General features: G+C 40.3%; 1 protein-coding gene across 2 annotated transcripts in view; it reads left to right on the forward strand.

Annotated features, from left to right (window-relative positions):
* ATP8A2 (ATPase phospholipid transporting 8A2) overlaps nucleotides 1–20,193 on the forward strand; it is a 315,299-nt gene that overhangs the window by 10,903 nt on the left and 284,203 nt on the right. Inside the window, exon 1 of one of the 2 annotated variants that reach the window (XM_088050971.1) lies at nucleotides 15,471–15,522. The exons of the other annotated variant lie outside the window; for it this stretch is intronic. Coding sequence (XP_087907097.1) covers nucleotides 15,477–15,522 — 46 coding nt within the window. The 5' untranslated portion in view covers nucleotides 15,471–15,476. Of the gene's footprint in view, nucleotides 1–15,470; nucleotides 15,523–20,193 lie in introns of those variants that run through there. 2 annotated transcript variants of the gene reach the window in all.

The following is a 20,193-nucleotide window of genomic DNA, read 5'->3' on the forward strand; positions in this document are numbered from 1 at the left end:
ACTCCTCCCCAGAAAAGGGGCTTAGCTAGGTAACAAGGTCTACCTGATGACATTGTTACAGCTCTGTTTAGACTAATGAGCCCCAGATCCATAATTTGTGGGCGAGAGAAGCTAATGCACACAGATAGGAAGACTTTAAAAGGGGAAAAAAATGTAGCAGGAGGTCATGTCTGTAGAGATTTTGGTAAGATAAGCTGTAGCATCTAGGAAATGTGTCCTTTCTTGTGGCTTTGAATTTCAGTCAGGTGAGTTGATTTCAAAGGAGGGAAGGTTGCACTTGTTGAACAGATTTATTTTTTATGTGTTCAACTCCAGTGCTCTGAGGTAGATACTGACTATCCTTTTCTTCAATTTTCTACATGGAAAAACTAAAGGCCTGTTTTCTTGATAGGAAGGTTTACTCAGAGCTAAGATAATGATCTACTAGTAAGCAAAACCTGTGTCGGCTTTTATTATACTGTTTTTGTTCCTTTATCTCTGGTTAGACATTGCTTGGTAAAAGTATTGCCAAAACCTAAACCTTGAGAGGAAATACTTAGAAATTTATCATTCTTTCCTGTAATTCTGTGTTCCTGTGTGATGTGAGCACTATGATTACGGCTCTCAACAACTGCATAGAAGGACTTCTGCTCATATGTGACCAAATAATTTCTGTAATAGTCTGTGGAGTCTGAAGAGAAATAAAGCATGCAGTCTTTCAGAAAAAAACTGCTATTTGAAATTTGTCCCCAGTAGTTATTTCAGAGAACTAAGTATTTGCTTTGATCATTTTTTTTTAAAAAAGGGAAGGGGTATATAAGTTATATTAGGGGTGTGAATGACTATTTCCCTTTCAAAAGTTGTCTCATCTTCCACAAAAAGACTTAGACAGTGGGTATAAAATCCAGGAATGGTTATAGGGTAGGACAGTCTGAAATTCTGTCCTGAAGAATGTAGCACAACTTTGAGCTCATCATCTGAAGTCTAGCTGATAAGCCTTTCCTAGGAATGAAACACCAGTACTTGCTGTACCTGAATGGATGCACTGTCACTGGAAATTGAGTCAGCCAGGTGGTGATATTCAGCTTTCAGCAGTGGTTGGTTGGTTTGGGCTTTTTTTTTCCCCTTCTCCTCCCTAGGGCTACTTTTTAATGAAAAACTCTTCCAGTACCAGCACATGAGTCATAATAAACATAAAACATAATTTCCTCTAAATTTGCAGCAGTCTATGCAATACTAGATAATTAAATATTGAAAAGGTCTGTGATTCTTGTCTTTGATCATTCAAGAAGCAATTGCATTAAAACTCTGCCTATTGCAGACAGGTACTGGAGTGTCTCAAAAGTGACAGATGGATACAGTAAAAATGTACTTAAAGTCTCAGAAACTATGCACTAGGTCCAGATGAATCCTAATCAAATAGAAAGCAAACATTTAATGTCTTGGCAATGACAAGCTTTGTGTGGACCCTAGCAGGAGACCTGTAAGGTTGCAGTCTCAGTGGGTCCAGTCAGCATAACTCTGCCTAAATCAAATTCACTGTCACCAGTCTGCAGCAGTTCAGGGTTTGATCTGTAGGATTACCAGAAAAATCTGTCAAAGCATCATAATATATATTCTAGAGATCAAGACACTTAGGCTATTATCTCTCTTTGGGGGTGGCAGGTGAGAGGAGAGAATATTTTTAAAATTCATCCAGTACAGATGCTGCAGGCAAGATAGGTGTTCTGAGAAGAACAACTGGCATAAAAAGGCTTACTAGGCTGGGATTTTTAAAATAAAAATACTTTATTGGGGAAAACATCTCCAGCTATGCTTATAGTATTGGACTTTAGCATAATAGTAGCAGGTGGATGCAGCATTAAAATAACTGGTAATTATATTTTTCATATAATGTGCTTTAAAGGGAAAAGGAAGAAACCACATGAGGTTTTAGCTTGATCTGCCTTATTCCCATCCTTGGTCTGGTCTTCTGGCTAAGGCTGTAGAGCAGAGATAAGACTGGCTGATACTGCAAACCTGTAAGCCTCTCTTATCTGTCAATAGTGCTCTCCTCCTGACAGGGACAGGCAGAGGCGTGTGATGGCAGCTCTTTTTCTTGTCCTTGGTTAAACATAGAACTGCTGTTGAATTTTCTGTTTTGTAGGTCTGTTTATATATCCATTACACTGAAAATAAACTTGTCCTACATGGAAGATTTTCATTAAGTTCACAAGTCTGTTCTGAGCTTAGTGCAGATATGTCTTTGTTAAGCTGCTCTAAACATAATTAGCTGTGTTCTGGCTTTGGTAGTCCTTGGTGATACAGATCAGTGTAATCAATATGAGAGGTTCTGCACTATATTCTTCATCTGGTGCTAAAGGCTGGGAGTAGAGTAACTACCCTTCTAGGTCCAAATATCAGAAACCTAAAATGCAGGTATCCATTCTTCCACCCTCTTTGCTGCAGCTCTTCTCTTGGACAGGTGGTAGTTTCAGTCTGGTATTCCAAGTCCTCTGGAAGCTGCCAGGTGATGGGGAGGGCTGCTAATTCTCACACCAGCATATTTACTCCTGTTTGAAGGTGCCTTAAACAGAAGAAAATGTCTGGTAGAGCCAGGAAATGAATCTGAGGAATATGGTGCCTCTCTGCATGCCCTGTGCTGTGATGGTGATAGAGGACAGCAGAGTCTCTCTGCCATGTATCTGTTATTCAGAGAGCTCTGAAAATAGTTACACTGAGGTTTATATTGACTTTCTGCTGGTAGCAGTCAGCTTCGTGATGTCCACTCTGTGCTGGGAATGGCACTTCTTGTTGCTCTCATGGAAGCAGTATGTTGAGTCTGTGTGGGCTATGCTCATAATTCTGGGATTCAGTGCAGTCTTCTACATGGTTATGAAGTGTTTCCTTCATCATGTGGGATTGCTGAACAGTCCTTGTTCTGAAGTAGGAGGGCTAAAATTTTCTTTCTGATTAACAAGACAGTATTAATTTTGTTCCTGCATTATGTCAGACTTCAATGTAGCTAGAAGATATTAAATTAGACAAATTACTAAAAGATAAATAAGGACACAATAGACTAATTTTATTAGTTACTACACTATGCAGTTACATGCTGTTTTCTGCAAGGCATTTGGATGCTGCATGAGACATCTGAAAGTATTTTTCAATTAGAGAGAATGAATTGGTTGCCAATTTCCTCTCTTGAATACTTCCATTAACAGTCCCACTAACAGTTGTAGTGAACCTTTAATGAATACAGTAAGCCACATAACCCATATGAGCCTGCATGATAGGTTCTGTAATGGTACCTTGCAGTCATATTTTCTAAGTACTTCGTCAACAACTTGATATGATTTTTATTAAAAAAAAAGTTGCCTCAGTGAAGAGAATGGACTTTAATTGAATTTACCCCCATTATCTTTTTCGTATCTGCTTTGTTCTGTGTTAAACACATTTGGAGAATGGCAAAAATAACAGAGTAGTAAGGATGTAGTTGATTAATAACATGCTGCTCTTAGTTTAACACTCAATCCTTTAGTATAAAGGATAAACTTTTAGTATAATGCTGGGGTACCCTCTTAGGCAGGCTCATTTTGGTGGCTTGTGCAAGCCCTTAGCAACACAGATGGGATCTGCTCCATGCCAGTTCAAAGGCGTGTCTGAGTGTCTAAGGTGAGTGCTTAGATGTGTATGCCTGTAAAGGCAGTTTCAGCTGTCTTGCATGGCATATAGGTGTGCTCAGGGTATGCCCACATGGTCATGTATTTAAATGTTTTCCTGAAGACTGGCACTCTGCTAAGATCCTCTAGAATATGGACTTTCTGGCTTTGAGTATGTTATGTTGCTGCTTTGGACAAATTTGGATTTAAAAGATGAGACTTTTGGGGGATTTATTAAGGGTGAGTTGGGAGTTGCCCTCAAGGGTGCTGAGGAAGCTCCATTGTTTCAAAGCTGGCTCCACTTTGCAGGGCCATTCTCTCACAATGCCATACCTCAGAACAGCATTCAGGATGTCTAAGCTGTCAGCAGCACTCATGAGGAAATGGTATTCATGGTGAGACATAGCTGGCTTGCTGCTAGCTGAGCCCTTCTCAGTGAAAACCTCCAGAAACCCTTCCTCCCCACCACCCAACCTTTCCCTTGTCTAACTGACAACCTAGAGATTAAACGTGGTGGTTAAAGCAGTCCCAGCTATACAATAGTCTTTTCATCAGTCTTTGTAGAGAGAGGCGTTCTCTCTTGTCTTTCCATGGAGAGTTCTCCACAAGAGAACAGTTTTCTCATGGCTTTTCATTCCCATGATGGCAGCCACCTGGAAAACTCAGCCATCATGTCCTCCTCCCATTTCATACCACTCAGAGGTGTGTTCATGGGCCATGAACTCAAGGGGTGTTATTTAAGGATGAGTTACTCAAAGGCAAAGGTTTTCTTCATCTGTTTCTGTGATCATCTCTGGGAACAGAGGTTTTTTCCTTTGCTCCCTGGGGGCCAAGGGTCTTTATCAACTCTCACTTCTCTCTGTTCCAGCATCTCATGGGATCACAACTACTCCACCATCTGCTCAGCTTCATCAATGGATACCTTTACTTAGATTTACAGTTTGAATAGTTCATTCCCCCCAAATACTCTTTCATGAATTAAAGGAGTTTTTCAGAACATTATTGTCCATCTCCATGGCCTTACCAGAAGAATATTTCAGCTTATTAAAGCATCTCCACATTCTCCTTCCATCTGAGGCTTGACTCTTTCTTTTATTGACTTTGATGGTTCATGCTGTCTCTTTACATGTTGATCACTCTCGCTTTCCTCTCTCTGGAAAGGGATTGAATCTGCAGGTCTCATCTGGGTAGTGAAAGGGTTTAAATCTGGCCCAAGCTGCGGCAGGAATTCATGGTGTCGGGTTTCAGGTGTCTCTCAGCCCAGCAGCCACAGGGAAGGAGCAGACAGTTCTCAGCCTGGAGCTCTCTGTGCGGGCCATGAGAGGATCGGCGAGTGTCAACAGCCGTCTGGGGTCCCCCTGGGAAGAGCTTCGGCCACCCTGCTGGAACGGGATCTAGAGGCTTCCTGGGAGAAGCCAGCGCCTCAGCACAGCCTGGCCAGGCCTGGGCCCGTGGTCCCGCAGGCTCCATCCCCCTCCCAGGAGCTGCTGGGCTCCAGCTCAGCCCTCTCCCCAGGCCGGACAGGCTGTGGGGAAACGAGGCCCAGCTGCACCAGAGCTCTGGGACCTTTCAAGGCCAGAAACAAATAGAGCCACAAGCTCCTGGGCTTAGGTTTAAAATTTACCTCACAGAGGTAATCTCACTTTTCAGTGGTCAAAAATATTGTCAATTCTCAGAACTGGCCAGCTGTTGGCCTGGTTTCAGGAAGAAACTCCCAGCAGCTTCTCTCAGAGCCCTCACTTCCGTGGGTGTTCCTCACTTTTTTTTTCTAAATGCCAATCCATCACAAGGGGGCAGCGTTGGTTGGGTTGGGAGTAGAGCTGCAGTCTGCTATGTTTTGTTCTTAAGTGTTAAGATATGCCCCAGTACTGTTATCAATCCATTTCTGATCAAGGCAAAATATTCATCCTTGTGTCTGCATAATAGAGAAGATGCTTTGAAGAATGCATCTTTTCCTTCTGCTGAGCTCTTCCACAATACCTCTGCACATGAGAACAAACCTGACTTCCTGAATAAATTGTTTTCCTGGTGCTCGTACATTTTAATAAAGCAGTGGGATTGTCTTTGTAATCTGATTGCTATTGGCTGAAGGAAGTTCAGCAGCTCTACTGCTCCTTCACCTCACTCCATTAAGGATAGGAGCAGCTCTGTCCATACATCTCATAGCTGTTGCAAGATGCTGCCTAGCAAGAAAATAGCTGGTCTAAGTTGCCTCTGACAAATTCAATTAATTATCTGCAGCCTAGTTCATTAACCAAGTCTGAACGGTGAACACTGTGCTGTTAGTATTGTAAGTGGTGCATTTCTGCATGCTGCCTTTCCTCTTCCTCCCCTGCTGCCTCTGGGTCAGCACTGAAGTTCTGAGGGTACCTGCTAATGCCCCCTGTGTGTTTAGAGCAGAGCTGCTGTGTAGATAATTCACAGGGCTTACAGGTTTCAGGCAAGTCTAGTTAGAGTGGTAAAGCTAAAGTTGAATGATGACAGAAAATCCACAGTATGGGATTGTCATCTGATGCAAATATGGATTTTGGTAGAGCTGTTCTACATCTCCCTGTGGCAGCTGAAGCCAGCTTTCCCCAAGTCTTGGTCAGACTGCTGATCTGAAATTGCCAGAACAGAGCTATCCGTACCCTATAGCCTGCTTGCCTGCTGTTGATTCCTTTGAGGTCTTTGTTGTTGGTTTTATTTTTAAACAGAGGATTTTGGTATGTAGTGAGGATGGCTATAAGGGACTTCCTATGGATCCAGTAATCATTAGAACATCTTTATGAGAGGAGTCTTGAGGCTGCATTAAACCTTGAGAACCTGCGGAGGAAAGGCCGTGCTTGGTCTCTGTGCTTGTAACTCAGTTACAAGCACAGCGATTCAGTGTGTAACCTCTAAATCTTTAATGTCTCAGTTAGACTTTGGCCAGACACCAGAAATTAGGCTGTAGGGCTTTGTTAGGCAATAATTGGTAAGTGATGCAGTTTGCTTTTGGATTAGTGCATGTGTAGCCTTTCATTTTAAAAGGCATTTTTGCACCGTGTTTCAGCTGGTAAATGAGTTGTGTCCTGGCCTGTTAGAAGGCAGCAGTGTCAGGAAGAAGTCAAGTGCTACTGCCATGGGGTATGAAGAATGCATTTTTTTGCTTCATCTGGTTGCTCCAAGAAGATATTGTTAAATATTTTTATTTTTCCCATTACAGCTATTTAGCATTCTTGCCTCTAGAAAGAAAAAAAATATAGCTAAATTAACTCTATAGCATTTTTAATGCGGATTTAATGTAAGTACAGATAAATGCAAGCAGCAGTAGTGGCTTCAGGCTACTCAGAGCAAACTAGTTATCTTAACATAGTGAATGTTTAGCTTTTGTTGGTATTTACTTGAGAGGCTATTAAGAGTAAAAGGATGAAAGAAAAATACCTGTTCTCTTTATTGACAGTATTAGACTGCTTGCAAGTACTTCATCTTCTTTATCGACATCAATCTTCTGGCTTTCTAAAGTAGAAGGCCTACTTAATGTGGAAGCAACTGCATTGGTAACAGTGAGACAAAGGCACTGATAACTGGATTGCAAGGACTATCTATTAATAGGCATGCTGCTTTAGTTTGATTTGGTGGCCCAAGTTAGTAAAGCACAAGCTAGGTTGCAGGGCATTAGTTCACAAAATAAATAGTGAAAATAGTTCACTGTTGTCATTCAGTATTGTCTTTAGATAATAGATGTCTAATAAGCATTGTCCCTATTTATTGAAAGGCAGGGTTTGTGTGCATTCTGTGAAGAGGTGATCCAGTAGGGATGAAGGTGAGTGAAAAGATGGTTATCTTGCTAGTAAAATTTATGACCTAATTTGCTCCTGGTGCAAACTTTTTTGTCCTTTTTTTTTTTTTTTTTTTTTTTAAAGAACTGCCTTCTATAAGTCCTGAATGTCTTCATGGAAGTCAGAGATAACTTCAGCTGACAGTGCTGCATTCTCACTATACTTGGCAGGGGTGGTCTGGCAGTCCAAGTACAAATGTGGCTTTGGAGGTGCAGTTGGCTTCTCTGTTTTGTCATACTCTGTGCTGGCAACATTGCAGGTGTGGGCATGTTTAGAGTGGGAATAGAGGTGATCGAGCATCTCCTACATTTCAGAACTGGAAGACCACTCTGGAGTTCTTTGAGATCAGAGACTCATCCTGTGATGTCTGTTAATGTTTGCCTCTGAATTTTTCTGGCCACTAGAACAGGAATATGAGTGATTTCTATCCTCTTTCATATTTTCTGTAAAGATAAAATTGATGGTTTTTACTTTGATTTTGATTGTGATTGCTCGATGAATAATTCTTTCTGGAAACAAAAGCACTTTGTACACATCAAGTACGCTTGCTGTAGGTAGTACTGACATAATCTAGAAAGAAATGTAGCTTTATGGAATGCTTGTTATCTCTTCCTTTTTATGCCAGGTATCTGAAAAAATGCATTTTTTAAAAGAAAATAGCTGCACTTGAGTATGTATAGATGGGACAATGTTTAGAGCTGAGCCGTAAGAAGCTTCCAAGGAGGCGTACTTATGTAGAGAGTGGTAGGCAAGCAGCTCAGTTGGTGGTAGCTGTGCATCATTCTTATTTTCAGAGTGTCCTTAATTTTATGGACATGTGCTTCTGTTTATCTGTGAATAGTAGTGCAAAATCACACTTCAGCAAGTTGTGGGGGCTTCAGGCCACCATACTCTTTCTGTTGTGGGACTTGGTGTGCTTCTTTGCTATGAGCCTTGAGATTGAGGCTTGAAGTCAAATTCTTGAAATGAAGTAATGTTTTAATATCTTCCTGGATTTCTGGTATGTCAACAACTTGGAGAACTAAGTTACACAAAGTAGAAAACTTCTCCAAGCTGCAATGTATTATTTTTTCTAGAAGTCTGAAACTTGCTGGCTGCAAGGACAAGGACTGGTGGCAGAGGAGACCCAGTGCCTTCAGTGTTAGTCAAAGGGATGCCTTGCAAAACAGAAGGTGGCATGACCTGGCTGTTTTTTCAGGCTTTTATTTGGCTCTGGAAAAGACAGAATTTCCTTTCTTCCCTTCACCTTTTAAAAGGAAGCATTTGAGGTAATGTTTTTAAGAGAAGGGGAGTATAGAACCGCCTCCTTTAGCAGGTTACTGAATTGCGATGAATCTCACATTTATTGATTTTAATATATATTTAAATAAACAGAATAGATATGTGAAAAGCTGCATCCTCTGTAGATCTTATGGCAGTATAGGCTTTGGTATGTCATGTCATTTGGAAGTCAAAATTGTTATGCTTTTCTCCGTTAAAATTCTAAAAACATGAATTGGCTGACTCATCACTAATCTCATCAGGATTAAGAGACCCGAATCTTGCACAACATAATAGTATAACAGAGTAAGAGACTGGATATTGATTTTTCTTGTTTGTACTCCATGCATTTGCATACAAGTGCTTACTATTTCCTGATTTAAAGCATCCAATCAGCAGCTTGCAGATGGTTTGGTAAAAATAAATTTAAAACTAAAAATTCTCTTACTAAATTATTTGAGGTTACATTATTGAATACTAAGTTATTTGAGGTCTCTGTAGATCTGAGCTGCTCTGAGAATTAATTCCCTTCCCAGTCTATGGTAGGGAACATGAATCTTTGATTGTACAAGCTAGGGAATTACATTTAAAAGAGAACCTACAGCTACTCTTTCATTATTAACAAATGCCTGTTAGAAGAATGGTCTTTCTGACCCCATAGTCAGTTCCATGCACACCTGTTATGTCTGCCATATGAAAGCATAAAACTGGTGCTCAGTGGAAGTGTTACTTCAGGACTCTTTTGAACAGGTGCTTTATAAAAATCTTAAAGGGATAAATCCTGGAGGTAGGCGAAAAGCAGGTTTCTGAACTTGACTGACATCCAGTTAAGGACAATGGAATGTTAACTGGTTATACCTTAACTTTTGACTGGAAAATACTCTCAAATGCAAGTGGCAGTAGCAGTTATTACCCTGCTTATTACCTGCATTTGAAAAGTTGGCTTCCTGACTGGGAAATCTGAGCTTGAACTAGTGGGGTTTGATACAATAGTGTCATTATCTTAAATCAGTTGATTCCACTGACAAACTGATGCTAAAAGAGCTGTTTTTCCAGGGTTTCAGCCACTCTGTTCTCTAACCAGCAGCCTCAGGCAGAAGGGATTAAATCCTGTAATTAAATGCTACCCCTACCAATTTGATCTGTTTTGAGTCGGCGTGCTGAAGATTTTTAACCTTTTAGAATGCTATGGAAGTTAAGCTAATAGTGGGTGGGATGGTGAGGTGTCATGAATGGAAAACTTGTCAGTTCATCCCAACAAAAATCCCATGAATTTTGGTGATACCAAATTTTGAAATTATTGAACACGAGCTTTCTAATGTAATGTTTAAACAAAATGTCATATTTGTTGTAAGATGCCGAGAATCCAAATTGTTACAAAGCAAATACAATTTATGTCTAAATATAACAGCAGAGAAGTACATTCCAGATTTGAGAAATCATTAGCTGCTACAAGACTTGAGTAATTGCTAATTAGTGTGGTTTGTGGCCAGTACTGATGAAGTCACCAGAGTAGGAAAAAATGCACTTAAGCCAGTTGTGGTATTTGGTTTCTTGCTTGTAATCCTTCTCATTGGCTTGCCAGGAACCTGGCCAATGTATTGACTCTCTTTCTACACTGAAGTACACAGAATGAAACGATATTTGCTTTATTGCAAGTTATTAATTGGGTGAAACTTGTTTTTTAACAGCTTGCAGCATTCTGAGCTCTTCTTGTGGCTGTGGGTGCTTTGCTGGCTTCCAGTGCTAGATACACACTCCTGGTTTGTGTGGAATGAAGGTGCTACAGGGGCTTAGCATATTGTGATCGTATATTTGAGGGTGTAGGCAGAGGAGAGGCTTGGAGTCTAAACTCTAATACTGTTAAGCAGTTTAAACTTCTCTACAGAGTAGTCTTTGAGATCGCATACTCCCTGCTGAAGGAAAAGCTCCTTTTCCTAGAACTCCCCACAGTTAATATGATGCTGAACTGTGTTAAAAATATATTTCTGGCCTTCAGAAGCATTTGCATTTCACCAATAAAGATCAAACCATAAAGGAGTAGAAAACTTTTTTTTAAAAGTTGACATTTTGATGCTTAGCCTGTGTCTTCAGATCTGTCTCTGAAGCCATCATCTCTAGGATATGTATGTTCAGCTTCTAGTCCTTAACTTTGCTAGCTTGATTAGTTGCTAAGAAAGAAACTTCAACTTAATCGTAACAAAACCATATTATATTGAAAGTAGACTGCTAAAGGGAATTTTTGGTGATTGGACAATATGCACTGAAAGATGTTTGTATAAAATTAGCTTGAACAATTCTGTTCAACTCTGATCTGTGCTCTTGCTAGGTATGTAGTGACTTGTCAGAACTTCAGAGATTAAGACCTAAACTTCGTCTTTAAACTGAAGAACTTCCACAGCAAGCCACTCAAAATCATTTATCCACTTCATTCCCCAGCAGTGTGTGTATACTGGGGAAGGGCCAGGACTAACTACTAGGGTAGGGTGTTGTCTAAATGAGCTCCTATTGTGTGGTCTCCAACAAACAGCCTCAGTTTTGCTCATAAGTGTTGTGACCAACACTAGTAGTAAATCAGACCACGGTTTCACTGCTGGGCCAGCATGTCTGAATATTCTGTCCCCTTGGGGATGTTTCAGCATGGGGAGATAGTGTCCTGTACTAGCCTTCACAAGAAATTTACATTGAGCAAGTAAGAAAAAATTGCTTTCAAGTTTTTTTAAAAAACAAAACAAATAAAAAACCCCAACCAAACAAGAAAAAAACAAACAAACAAAAAACCCCAGTGCTAACTGTGGCTATATACATATTTGCAGTTGGACTGAAGTTTTGCTCTGCATTTGTTTAACAAATATTTTCTCCTTTAGAGACTTGGAACTTTAGGAGGAAAGTAGATCTAGATTTGAAAATCTAGAATTTATGGAAGACTGATAGAAATTCCATATTTGATTTCAAAATATTTTATATTAAGGACAACTTCAAAGCTTTGAAAATTGTTTGATACTGTTCAAAAATTAGATCACTGGTCATTTACAATTCTGTACTCTTCTGTGAGGTTACATTTGAAATATAGAGTAACTGCAGTGACATCAGAGGATGGCAGCAATGCCTACTGTGTTTCATGTTTTGGTGCTGTCAGCTTTGAGCACAGCTGGATGAGTTAAGTCTGAACGCAGAAATAGTGGAAGCAGTACTGTTGGGGGCAGTGATGCCTGCTGCAGCAGGTGTGGACCACAAAGGAGCTGATGCAGGCTCTTGGAGAGGTGTAGGCTGCCTTTGTGACCAAAATCTGGGAGATGGAGAATGGGAAGGAAGCTTGTGTTCTGCCTGATTAGGGATGACCCTCCAAAAAATTGTTCTGGTCTGTACTCTAATGGTAAAAGAGGGGTTTTTCAGTATCTAGTGTATTCCACAAGGGTATGGACTGATTACTAAAGGACATTATTGGATTTGTGAGGTACAAAGGCCAGGAAAGGGTCAAAACTTCCATAAATTTTTGAGGCTAGATTTCTCGGAATCCGAAATGTTCAGGAACTGATTAAGTGGTCATGGTGAAATCTGAGGGCTCATTCAGTAATAAAATGCATAATGGGATGAAGAATAGCTCAGTGTTATGAATGGTATGTCTTGGTACCTGTCTGGGGTGCACTTGGATCTTGGAGGCAAGAATGCTGGAAACAAGTGGGAAAAGCCCAGTTCCTGCTGCATGAAGAAGTTCACCTGTGCTGCCCAAATGCTGTGCAGGTCTGACTCTTACCTTAACCAGCTGTACTTTTGTGCCTCGGCTACAAAACAGGAGACTCGTGCCGGGGAATGGATGTGTTGAGACTGGGTGAATGCTTGTGAGTTAGGTGGTTAGAAATTTCATTTTCATGTGCTTATGTTGGTAACTGTCTAAAGTAGTTGCTGTTTGCTGGTACTTCCTTAGTGAATCATCTCAGCTGGGCATTCCTGGCTTATCCCCTAGCATGTAGTTCTGATTGTGAGTGAAAAAAATGACAATCACAAGATGACTTTAAGAGCAGATACAGGTGTACATATAATAAACTGATCTGATATTTAGTCATTCTCTGTGGTTTTTAATAAGTTTGCTCAGGTCTGAACAGTTTCCCTGAGGAAGGAAAGGGTTAAGGAATTATCCATCTTTCTGTTCTGTTTGTAAGCTTCTGGTTTTAGTCTAGTCCTTTCATATGCACACTAGGTATACTAAATGAGCAAAAACCTGTTAGGGAAGTGTACACAAAAAAAGTAACTTATATTCAAGTCTGTTTTACTAGAATCAGTGTTGGACCCAAGATTACTTGTTTTTGGAAAGTTTTCCCTAAACTTTATGCAAATACATCTATTACATCAGAGATGAACCTTGTCTTCAGCATTAAAGCAAAAATAAAAGTGCTTTCATGATACTTCTGATCAGCAATATGTCAAGCTTCTAGCTCACTTTCAAGCAGTGTGTGGGGAGAGGAGCCTGCATTGCAGAACAATCAAGCTGTAATTGCAGGCAATCCTGAACACATGATGTGTTTACTCTAAAGGGTCAGGGATGAGGGAATACTTATGTATTTGAAGGACCAAAATCAAGCCTCAAACTACAAAACTCTGAACATTATGATGCCTAAAAAAAGCTTTTCTAATGTTTTGATGTCTGACTCATTTTTTGTCAATGCCTGGAGCTGCCAGCACTGAGTCAGTGATACTCAGCATTATGCATGGAAGGGATTTCCAATAATAAAAAGCAGTACTGATGCAAGGCAGCACACTTGATGGTAAATATGCCAACAGTACTGGCTTAAAATGCATCCTAATGGTTCTTGAGTATCCTGTATATGGCTTGTGCATGTTCTACTTGCTCCGAGAGAAGGTTGGAGAAATCTACACAAGCCATTGAAGGATGTAAAGAGATTTAGGAAGCTTTGAAATAAGGTAGATTCAGTGTGGCTATGATGGCTGGGATGAGGCCGTAGGGTGTAAGTAGGAGCCCAGGACAGTAAGCAGACCCTACCTGGCAGATTTTGGGCTTGGCTGTTCTAGTGCTGTTGCTATACTCTTCTCTAGCTGTGTTGGAGGTGCCTCTTCACTCTGCTGTCAGACCTCACCAGCCTGGAAAAGGTGAGATAAGAAGTTTGGGTTCAAAACAGGTCATTTATATGTCCCATTGTAGAGAACTGCTCATCTAGGCTAAGCTGGTGTAGTCAGCTGGTGAGCTTCTATTGTATTTTTAGTAAGGAAATTAAACTACAACTGTATGCAGAGGGCAGATACAACATTATCTGCTCATGGATGCATCTGTGTAGGGAATAGATAATGTTCTCAAACATTGTTCTCTGATGTTTTTCTTCATGCATTATGCAACATGCTTCCCTAATGAAAGCTGGATAAGAGCACCTAAAATTTTAGAGTTACCTTCCTCTCCTGAGGGAAAAGCACTTTCTTGTAGCTAGCAGTGTCTTTCATGGTTTCCTGTCATTATCTTGCTCATAAATATTTGATTATCTCTTGCCAGCCTTTGTTGTGCCAGTTGGCAGGTGGTGCATGCAGCTTCCTGTTGGTGGAAAGAGATGGTCTTGATGTACCTCTCATATCTGGAGCCTGCCTCTGCGCAGGCATAAACAGAACTAAACCCCACAGTTGATGGTGCCACCAACATTGGTGTGCTGGTAGCTTCAGGAGGGCTGAACTGGCCAAGGTGCTGCTGTTGGCAGTTAACAGCCACTGGAGGCTCTTCCCATCTCCCTACGCTAGTGTGGGCTGGCTTTCTCACAGTGCACAGCTGTCCTAGCATAACTGTACTCCCTTGACAAAAATGGAATATGTACCACCCCAGTGGGCCTCATGACTGCAGGGAAATCTTCTACAGATCCAGTGTTTTGCTGGGATGGTCACTCCTGGTACTGTTCAAAAAGCCAAGTCCTTGCTTCTTCCTGTGGCTCTCTTCTGAGGCTTAAAACAAGGTGCTGATGTTTTCTTTTCTATTCTCTATCCAGAAAGCGAGCAAGTGGTTTGGAGGAGGGTGATGGGAAGAAGGGAGACAGACTGCCAGGGAGGAAGTTGCTTAGAGAGCTGTTCATAGTTATGTACATGACCCACAGATAGGACTAATGGTCATGGTTATCCAAGATGTATCCAACGTAAGTAGATACGACTTTAAAGAGAGGCACATAATGGGTTTACGATGGGTGAAAAGAAAGTGAAAACTATGCTTTCTTTTCTTAAGGGAGAGGGGGTTTTATGGGCTGAAGTGATAGCTGAAATAATTTCTAACCTTTCCATTTGACAGCCAAAATACTTTGCTATTAACCTTGTTCAGAAGCAAAGAAAAATAAGTTAAAAATAACCCTTTATACTTGCAGAGGTGAGTGGGTCTCTTGACCTGTAACATCACAGGTAGCATCTCTGGTAGGAACAGAACATTTCTACTAGGATTTCACTGAGAAGTTTTGCTTTGAAAGCTGGTGGAGTTGGGGAGGAGGGGTCAGAGTCCAGGAACTGGACAGGTCATTGTTTCAGGTGCTGAAATCCAAGACGATGATGAATTTTCTTTTTTTTTCCCCTGGTTGAAATGTATTAGAATGTTTCAGTGAAAACCGCAGCTGTCTCTGTGCGTGGCTATACACAGGCACCTAGTGCACACTTGCCCTCTGTGGATCCGGTGCAGAGCAGTTTGCAAGTGCAAACATATATTTCACAGATTACCATGGGGATCACTTTAATCAGCTCTGAGACCTGCTAATGCTGTAGAGATCTTTGAAGGACTACTGCTGTTTTCATCTCCATGCAGCCAGTGCAAGAAGGAATGAACATGTCTCTGTGTCGCCGCTGGAGGAGATGCTTCTCTCTAGGTAACTGTACAATGGGCAGCTGCTTTTGTTGTGCATTAGACTGAACTGGGGGTGGACAGAATTAAGAACAACAGGTTTGGGAGTGATTTAGAGCAGAAGGTCACTCTGTGTGCAGTAAATCTTTGTAATCTACTGTTGGCTTGAAGCCAGTGTTATAGGCCTCTGGGCTTTTAGTAGAAGAAAACAGCTTTAAATCATGAGCATATAATGGAAACTCATTTATTTTTCTTGTTTAAATTGTTCTTTTAGAAATCAAGATCAGCTGTGCTTGCAGCTGATATGCTTAAAGCTGTTAATGAATTGTTATAGAACAGATGCATTACAGAAAGGAAAAAAGCACTTGGGTGTCAGAATGCTAACAGAATTATGATGTGCCAAAGATATTTTTAGCTCCAACCAATATTAATACAGGGAAACAAGCCTCAAAGGTGTGAGGCAAGAAGGCTGTAGCTGCTTTCTTCTCAGGATTAGCTGTGGCTGTCAGTTGTGCAAAGGAGATTTCTGATGTCTGTTTTTGAAATATTCCACTAATCACACAACAGATATGTTGTACTTGATAGTTATGTACATGGCCCACAGATGGGATTACTAGTCATGGTTATCTAAGGTGTATCTGACAAAAGTGCTAGAATTCCAGGATCTTCCTTGAGCAGTGGGATTATTCACAGGAGGGATTCTTATTCTTGTTTGAAGTATAAGAATCAAATTTAGCTGTAGCTTCTGCCACCTCATGTTCACTTTCTATAAACTGTTTAAACTGTCAAATCCCTGATCCAGTCTCATTATTTGCAGCTCCTGTAAGTAAGATGGGAGTAAAATTAGTGTTGTGCATTGTCAAATGCAATGGTTTGTGGTTTAATTTTTTTTCATTGTACTGAAAGATTTTTTTCTATAGCAGAAAATTCAAAAGAAGCTTAATTTAAGTTTTTATCTCAGAGGCTGAAAGTTCACATAGAACGAACACGATGTGTTTTCATGTGTTTGCCCAATGAACTTGCATTTGCACTGTTGCCTTGTGTATGAAAATTCTTATGTTAAATATGTAGCTCTAAATCCAGTGCCCTCTACACTGTCTCAAGTGCTGAAGATTTGTGAATTGTTTTCTAATATGTGCACATGTGTTTTGAACTTGACTGACAGTTGGTAGGCCATGCTATCCAGGAGTTAAAAATAATAGTAATTTGTGAAAAGACCAGTGAAGTGGTGACATGTGGCATTACCAATAGCAGAAACCTTGTTCCCCAGAGCATCAAAACCAAGTACTGTCAAAGAGAGAGCACTAGTGCCTGGTATATTGAGTTCTCACTGAACCAATGCCTCTGTTTCCTCCTTCAAAGCTGCCTTAACTGGTGTTTCTTGTGGGACTTGTTCATGTGCTGTTGGTTGGAAAAAATTGATGAGTTTTTTTTTTTTTTTTTGAATGCTTTCGTGTCTTTGTAATATCTGTGAAGCTGTTGGAAACCTGGAACATATGGAACTCAATTTCCAGGGTTGAAACTGAGTCTGAGAAGTGCAAATTGTCTAAATAGCTTTGAAAAAACCTATTTCACAGGAAGTGTTTGGATTTGAACTGAGTGACAGCTTGGGAGGCTCCTTGAGCTTACTGGAACTGCAGTATTTGTCTACTTAAAATTCTGGTGTTGAACAGCTGAACTCTGCTGAAGCTGAGTGTTCAACTTCATGTCAGGCTATTAGATCTAATTTATATGCTGCCTGAAATTTATTTTTTCAGGCATCAGATATGCCATTGGTTCTTATAAATCAGACACATGTTGTATATTCCATAAAACCCTTCTTGAAGTCTGAGTTCTGGTGACAAATTGCTAGTAAATACACAAATGGGTTTGGATAAGAGTGAAGCTTCTAGAAACACCATTTTTGTCGAATGCAATATGGGAACTCTAAAACTAACAACAAACCACTTGTTTGAACTGGTGTCAATTACTAGTCCCCCTAATATTTTTGTAATATTACTTTGGAAGCTGGAGAGGTGGGAAAAAGGAATTAACTTCTTTACTGACCAGTGATATGTGTTCATCCTTGGAGTTTAGCTGACATTTGCGGTTATGAAGCTTGAGGCAGCATAAGAATTGATCATGTGCAGTGTTATTAGTTCGGCATTATCAGCAGAAACTACTTGGTTTTGACATTGAGAAGGTAGAAAATTACTTGGGAGATGGAGAAGAGATATTTTAGGCCAGTATTCTTCTTGTGGTTTTACCAAGGCTGCATATGAGGATTGTTAGAGGGGATAGAAACATTAGGCCTTTATTTTGTCACTTCAAGAAACAAAAAGAAATGCACCAAGGAGACTTTAATTTAGGCTATAAGTAACCTAGGCATCTTTGCTTTCCCATACCTGAGTATTCTGACAATTTTTTTTTTTTTTTTTTTTTTTGCTTTGAATAATGTCTGTTGTTCATACAGAGGTAGGTGAATTTTATTGGGTGGATCTGCTTTTTATCCCTTCTCTGAGTAAGAGTTCTGTTCTGTCTCTAGAAATATGCAGTATTTGTGTCTGAGTGCATCTTAATCTTCTTTGTATACAGTTTCTGCTGAACTCCTGAGGCAGTGTAATTCTGGTTGCTGCTGTTTAGTTCTCTGAAGTCTCTAATGTTCTGCTAGGAATTTGTTTTGTTTGTTCGTGACAACATTTAGCTGCTTCATTCAAATGAATTTGGGCATATGCAAAAAAAATCCAGGCTCCAGCTGTCTCTGTGGTATGCAATTCCATTTACAATTTGAGGCTGCTCTTCAAGAGCAGCAGTATTTTCTGCCCTGAATTTCTTAGAGCTAAGAACTTTCAAGTTAGTAATTTAAGATTATTCAAAAAGACTTTTTTTTAGTGTTGTCAAATTTAGCTTCAATCTGGGATAAACACAAGGAAGTGACTAAACTTCATAAGGAACATACTATTCCTGTTTATTCTTAACATGAAACAGGGCCAAGCAAATGGAATTCTGGTTTTCCTAGTTTCTTTAACCTCAGTAGTTGCTTTTGCATCACCTGAAGCTACAAGAAGTCTTTCATAAATGCATGCAGTTTTGTGAAGTGAGAGCTACTGATGCTGTGTCTGTTAACACAATCATGTATGAGCTGCTGATCCACCTATACTGTGAGTATCTGTGCATTTATTCGAACACTGCAGTTCTTCTGTAGCTACATCCTACACGCAGATTGATCCTCCTTGGATTGACCAGCATATCCAAGCTTATCTTCTGGCTTAGCTGAGCTCCTATTTCATAGAAGCATTCTTTGCAGCAATCCTTGAAGCTCACTGTGAGATGTTAGAAGTCCATGAGCATTGTCCCAGCGGCTAACTTTCCTGTCTAACAATAACCTTCTTAGACTTGTTAATTTTGATAATCAACACACTGCATAGCTCTAAAGAGGAGGAGGGAAGTTACAGACCTGTGTCTGTTTACTTTCCTGTGCAATATCTGTTAGCTTGATTGATGACAACTTCCTCCTTGCATCTTGGAATCCAGAGAAAAATGTTCCTTTGGTCTTCTCTTGTGCTTCTGAAGCTCCATTTCCTTTTAATATCATTTTGGAGCTACTGTCTCCGGCTGACTTTGTTTATTGGTCTGTATCTTGCACAGAAAAAATATAATCCTATCTTCAAAACTGACTCACTGTAGTGCATAAAATTGCTGTTCTTGCTGTGCATCTCTAAAACATCTGCCACAAAGGTATGGATGTCTTTTTATGTTCTGACTTGAACAGGGGAGTTATCCAAGAGCTTTAACTCCCACTGTCCTAAGTTTGACTCACAGTAGAACTGTTCAGTAGCTATGTCAAGTTGCTTGAGCTGAACATGAGGTTTTTTTTTCACTATGTTTAGCTGTCAACATATACAAATTCAGGCTAACTTTTAAGAATAAAATCTTGTATGAAAAACTCTAATCTGTTTTTTTGCTCACTTACTATCTTTGCAGGTTTTCAGCATGCAACTACTTTAAAAAAAACAAAACAAAACAAAGCAAAAAAACCCCCCCAAACCATAGGAACTCCTAAGAAAATCTAAGCCAGCCATAAAGGCATTTGGAGGATGTACCTATGAGTTAAAATATCAGACCTGAGTTTACTTCCAGCTTTTCTGTTTCATATCATCTTTAGTCTGTAAGAAAAACAGTACCTTCCCTGGGACAGCGCATAATGCTGTGTCTTGCTGCACAAGCTGGTAAGTGGAGGGGCTTGAACTGACTGAGTAGTCACTTAGATATCTGCAATAGCATTTGAGTAAGTAACTGCACTGATTTGTTGTCCACTTGTAGTGTTGCATGGTAGCAACGTTAGTCTACACAATGGTAGCCCATTAGTGTACAAGACCTGTTGTAGGGCTCCTAATGCCTGGAATGATGGAGATGCACAGAGCTCTTTCTTCCAGCATGAGAAGCATTCCCCAGTCATAGTCTGAAGGTTGCTGTGCATGTGTTCTCGTGTATTGTGTATGTTGAAGCTAACAACCACCTTCTGTGACTAGAATTTGTCGCGGGCTCCTTGTTACCCTAGATGGAAGCACCCTATCAGATACTACTGGCTGAGAAGCTCAGTGCCAGTGAAGTCCCTGGTGAAAATGTACAGTACTTTTCTCCTTTTTCCTACTCAACTTTTGCATTTTTGTGGAAGCCCTACACTTATTAATGTCACGTACAAAGGATCATTTTT

This window comes from Pseudopodoces humilis, chromosome 2 (genome assembly GCF_049639895.1).
Source record: "Pseudopodoces humilis isolate 2021_Gansu_Grassland_sample_001 chromosome 2, ASM4963989v1, whole genome shotgun sequence".
NCBI lineage: Eukaryota > Metazoa > Chordata > Aves > Passeriformes > Paridae > Pseudopodoces > Pseudopodoces humilis.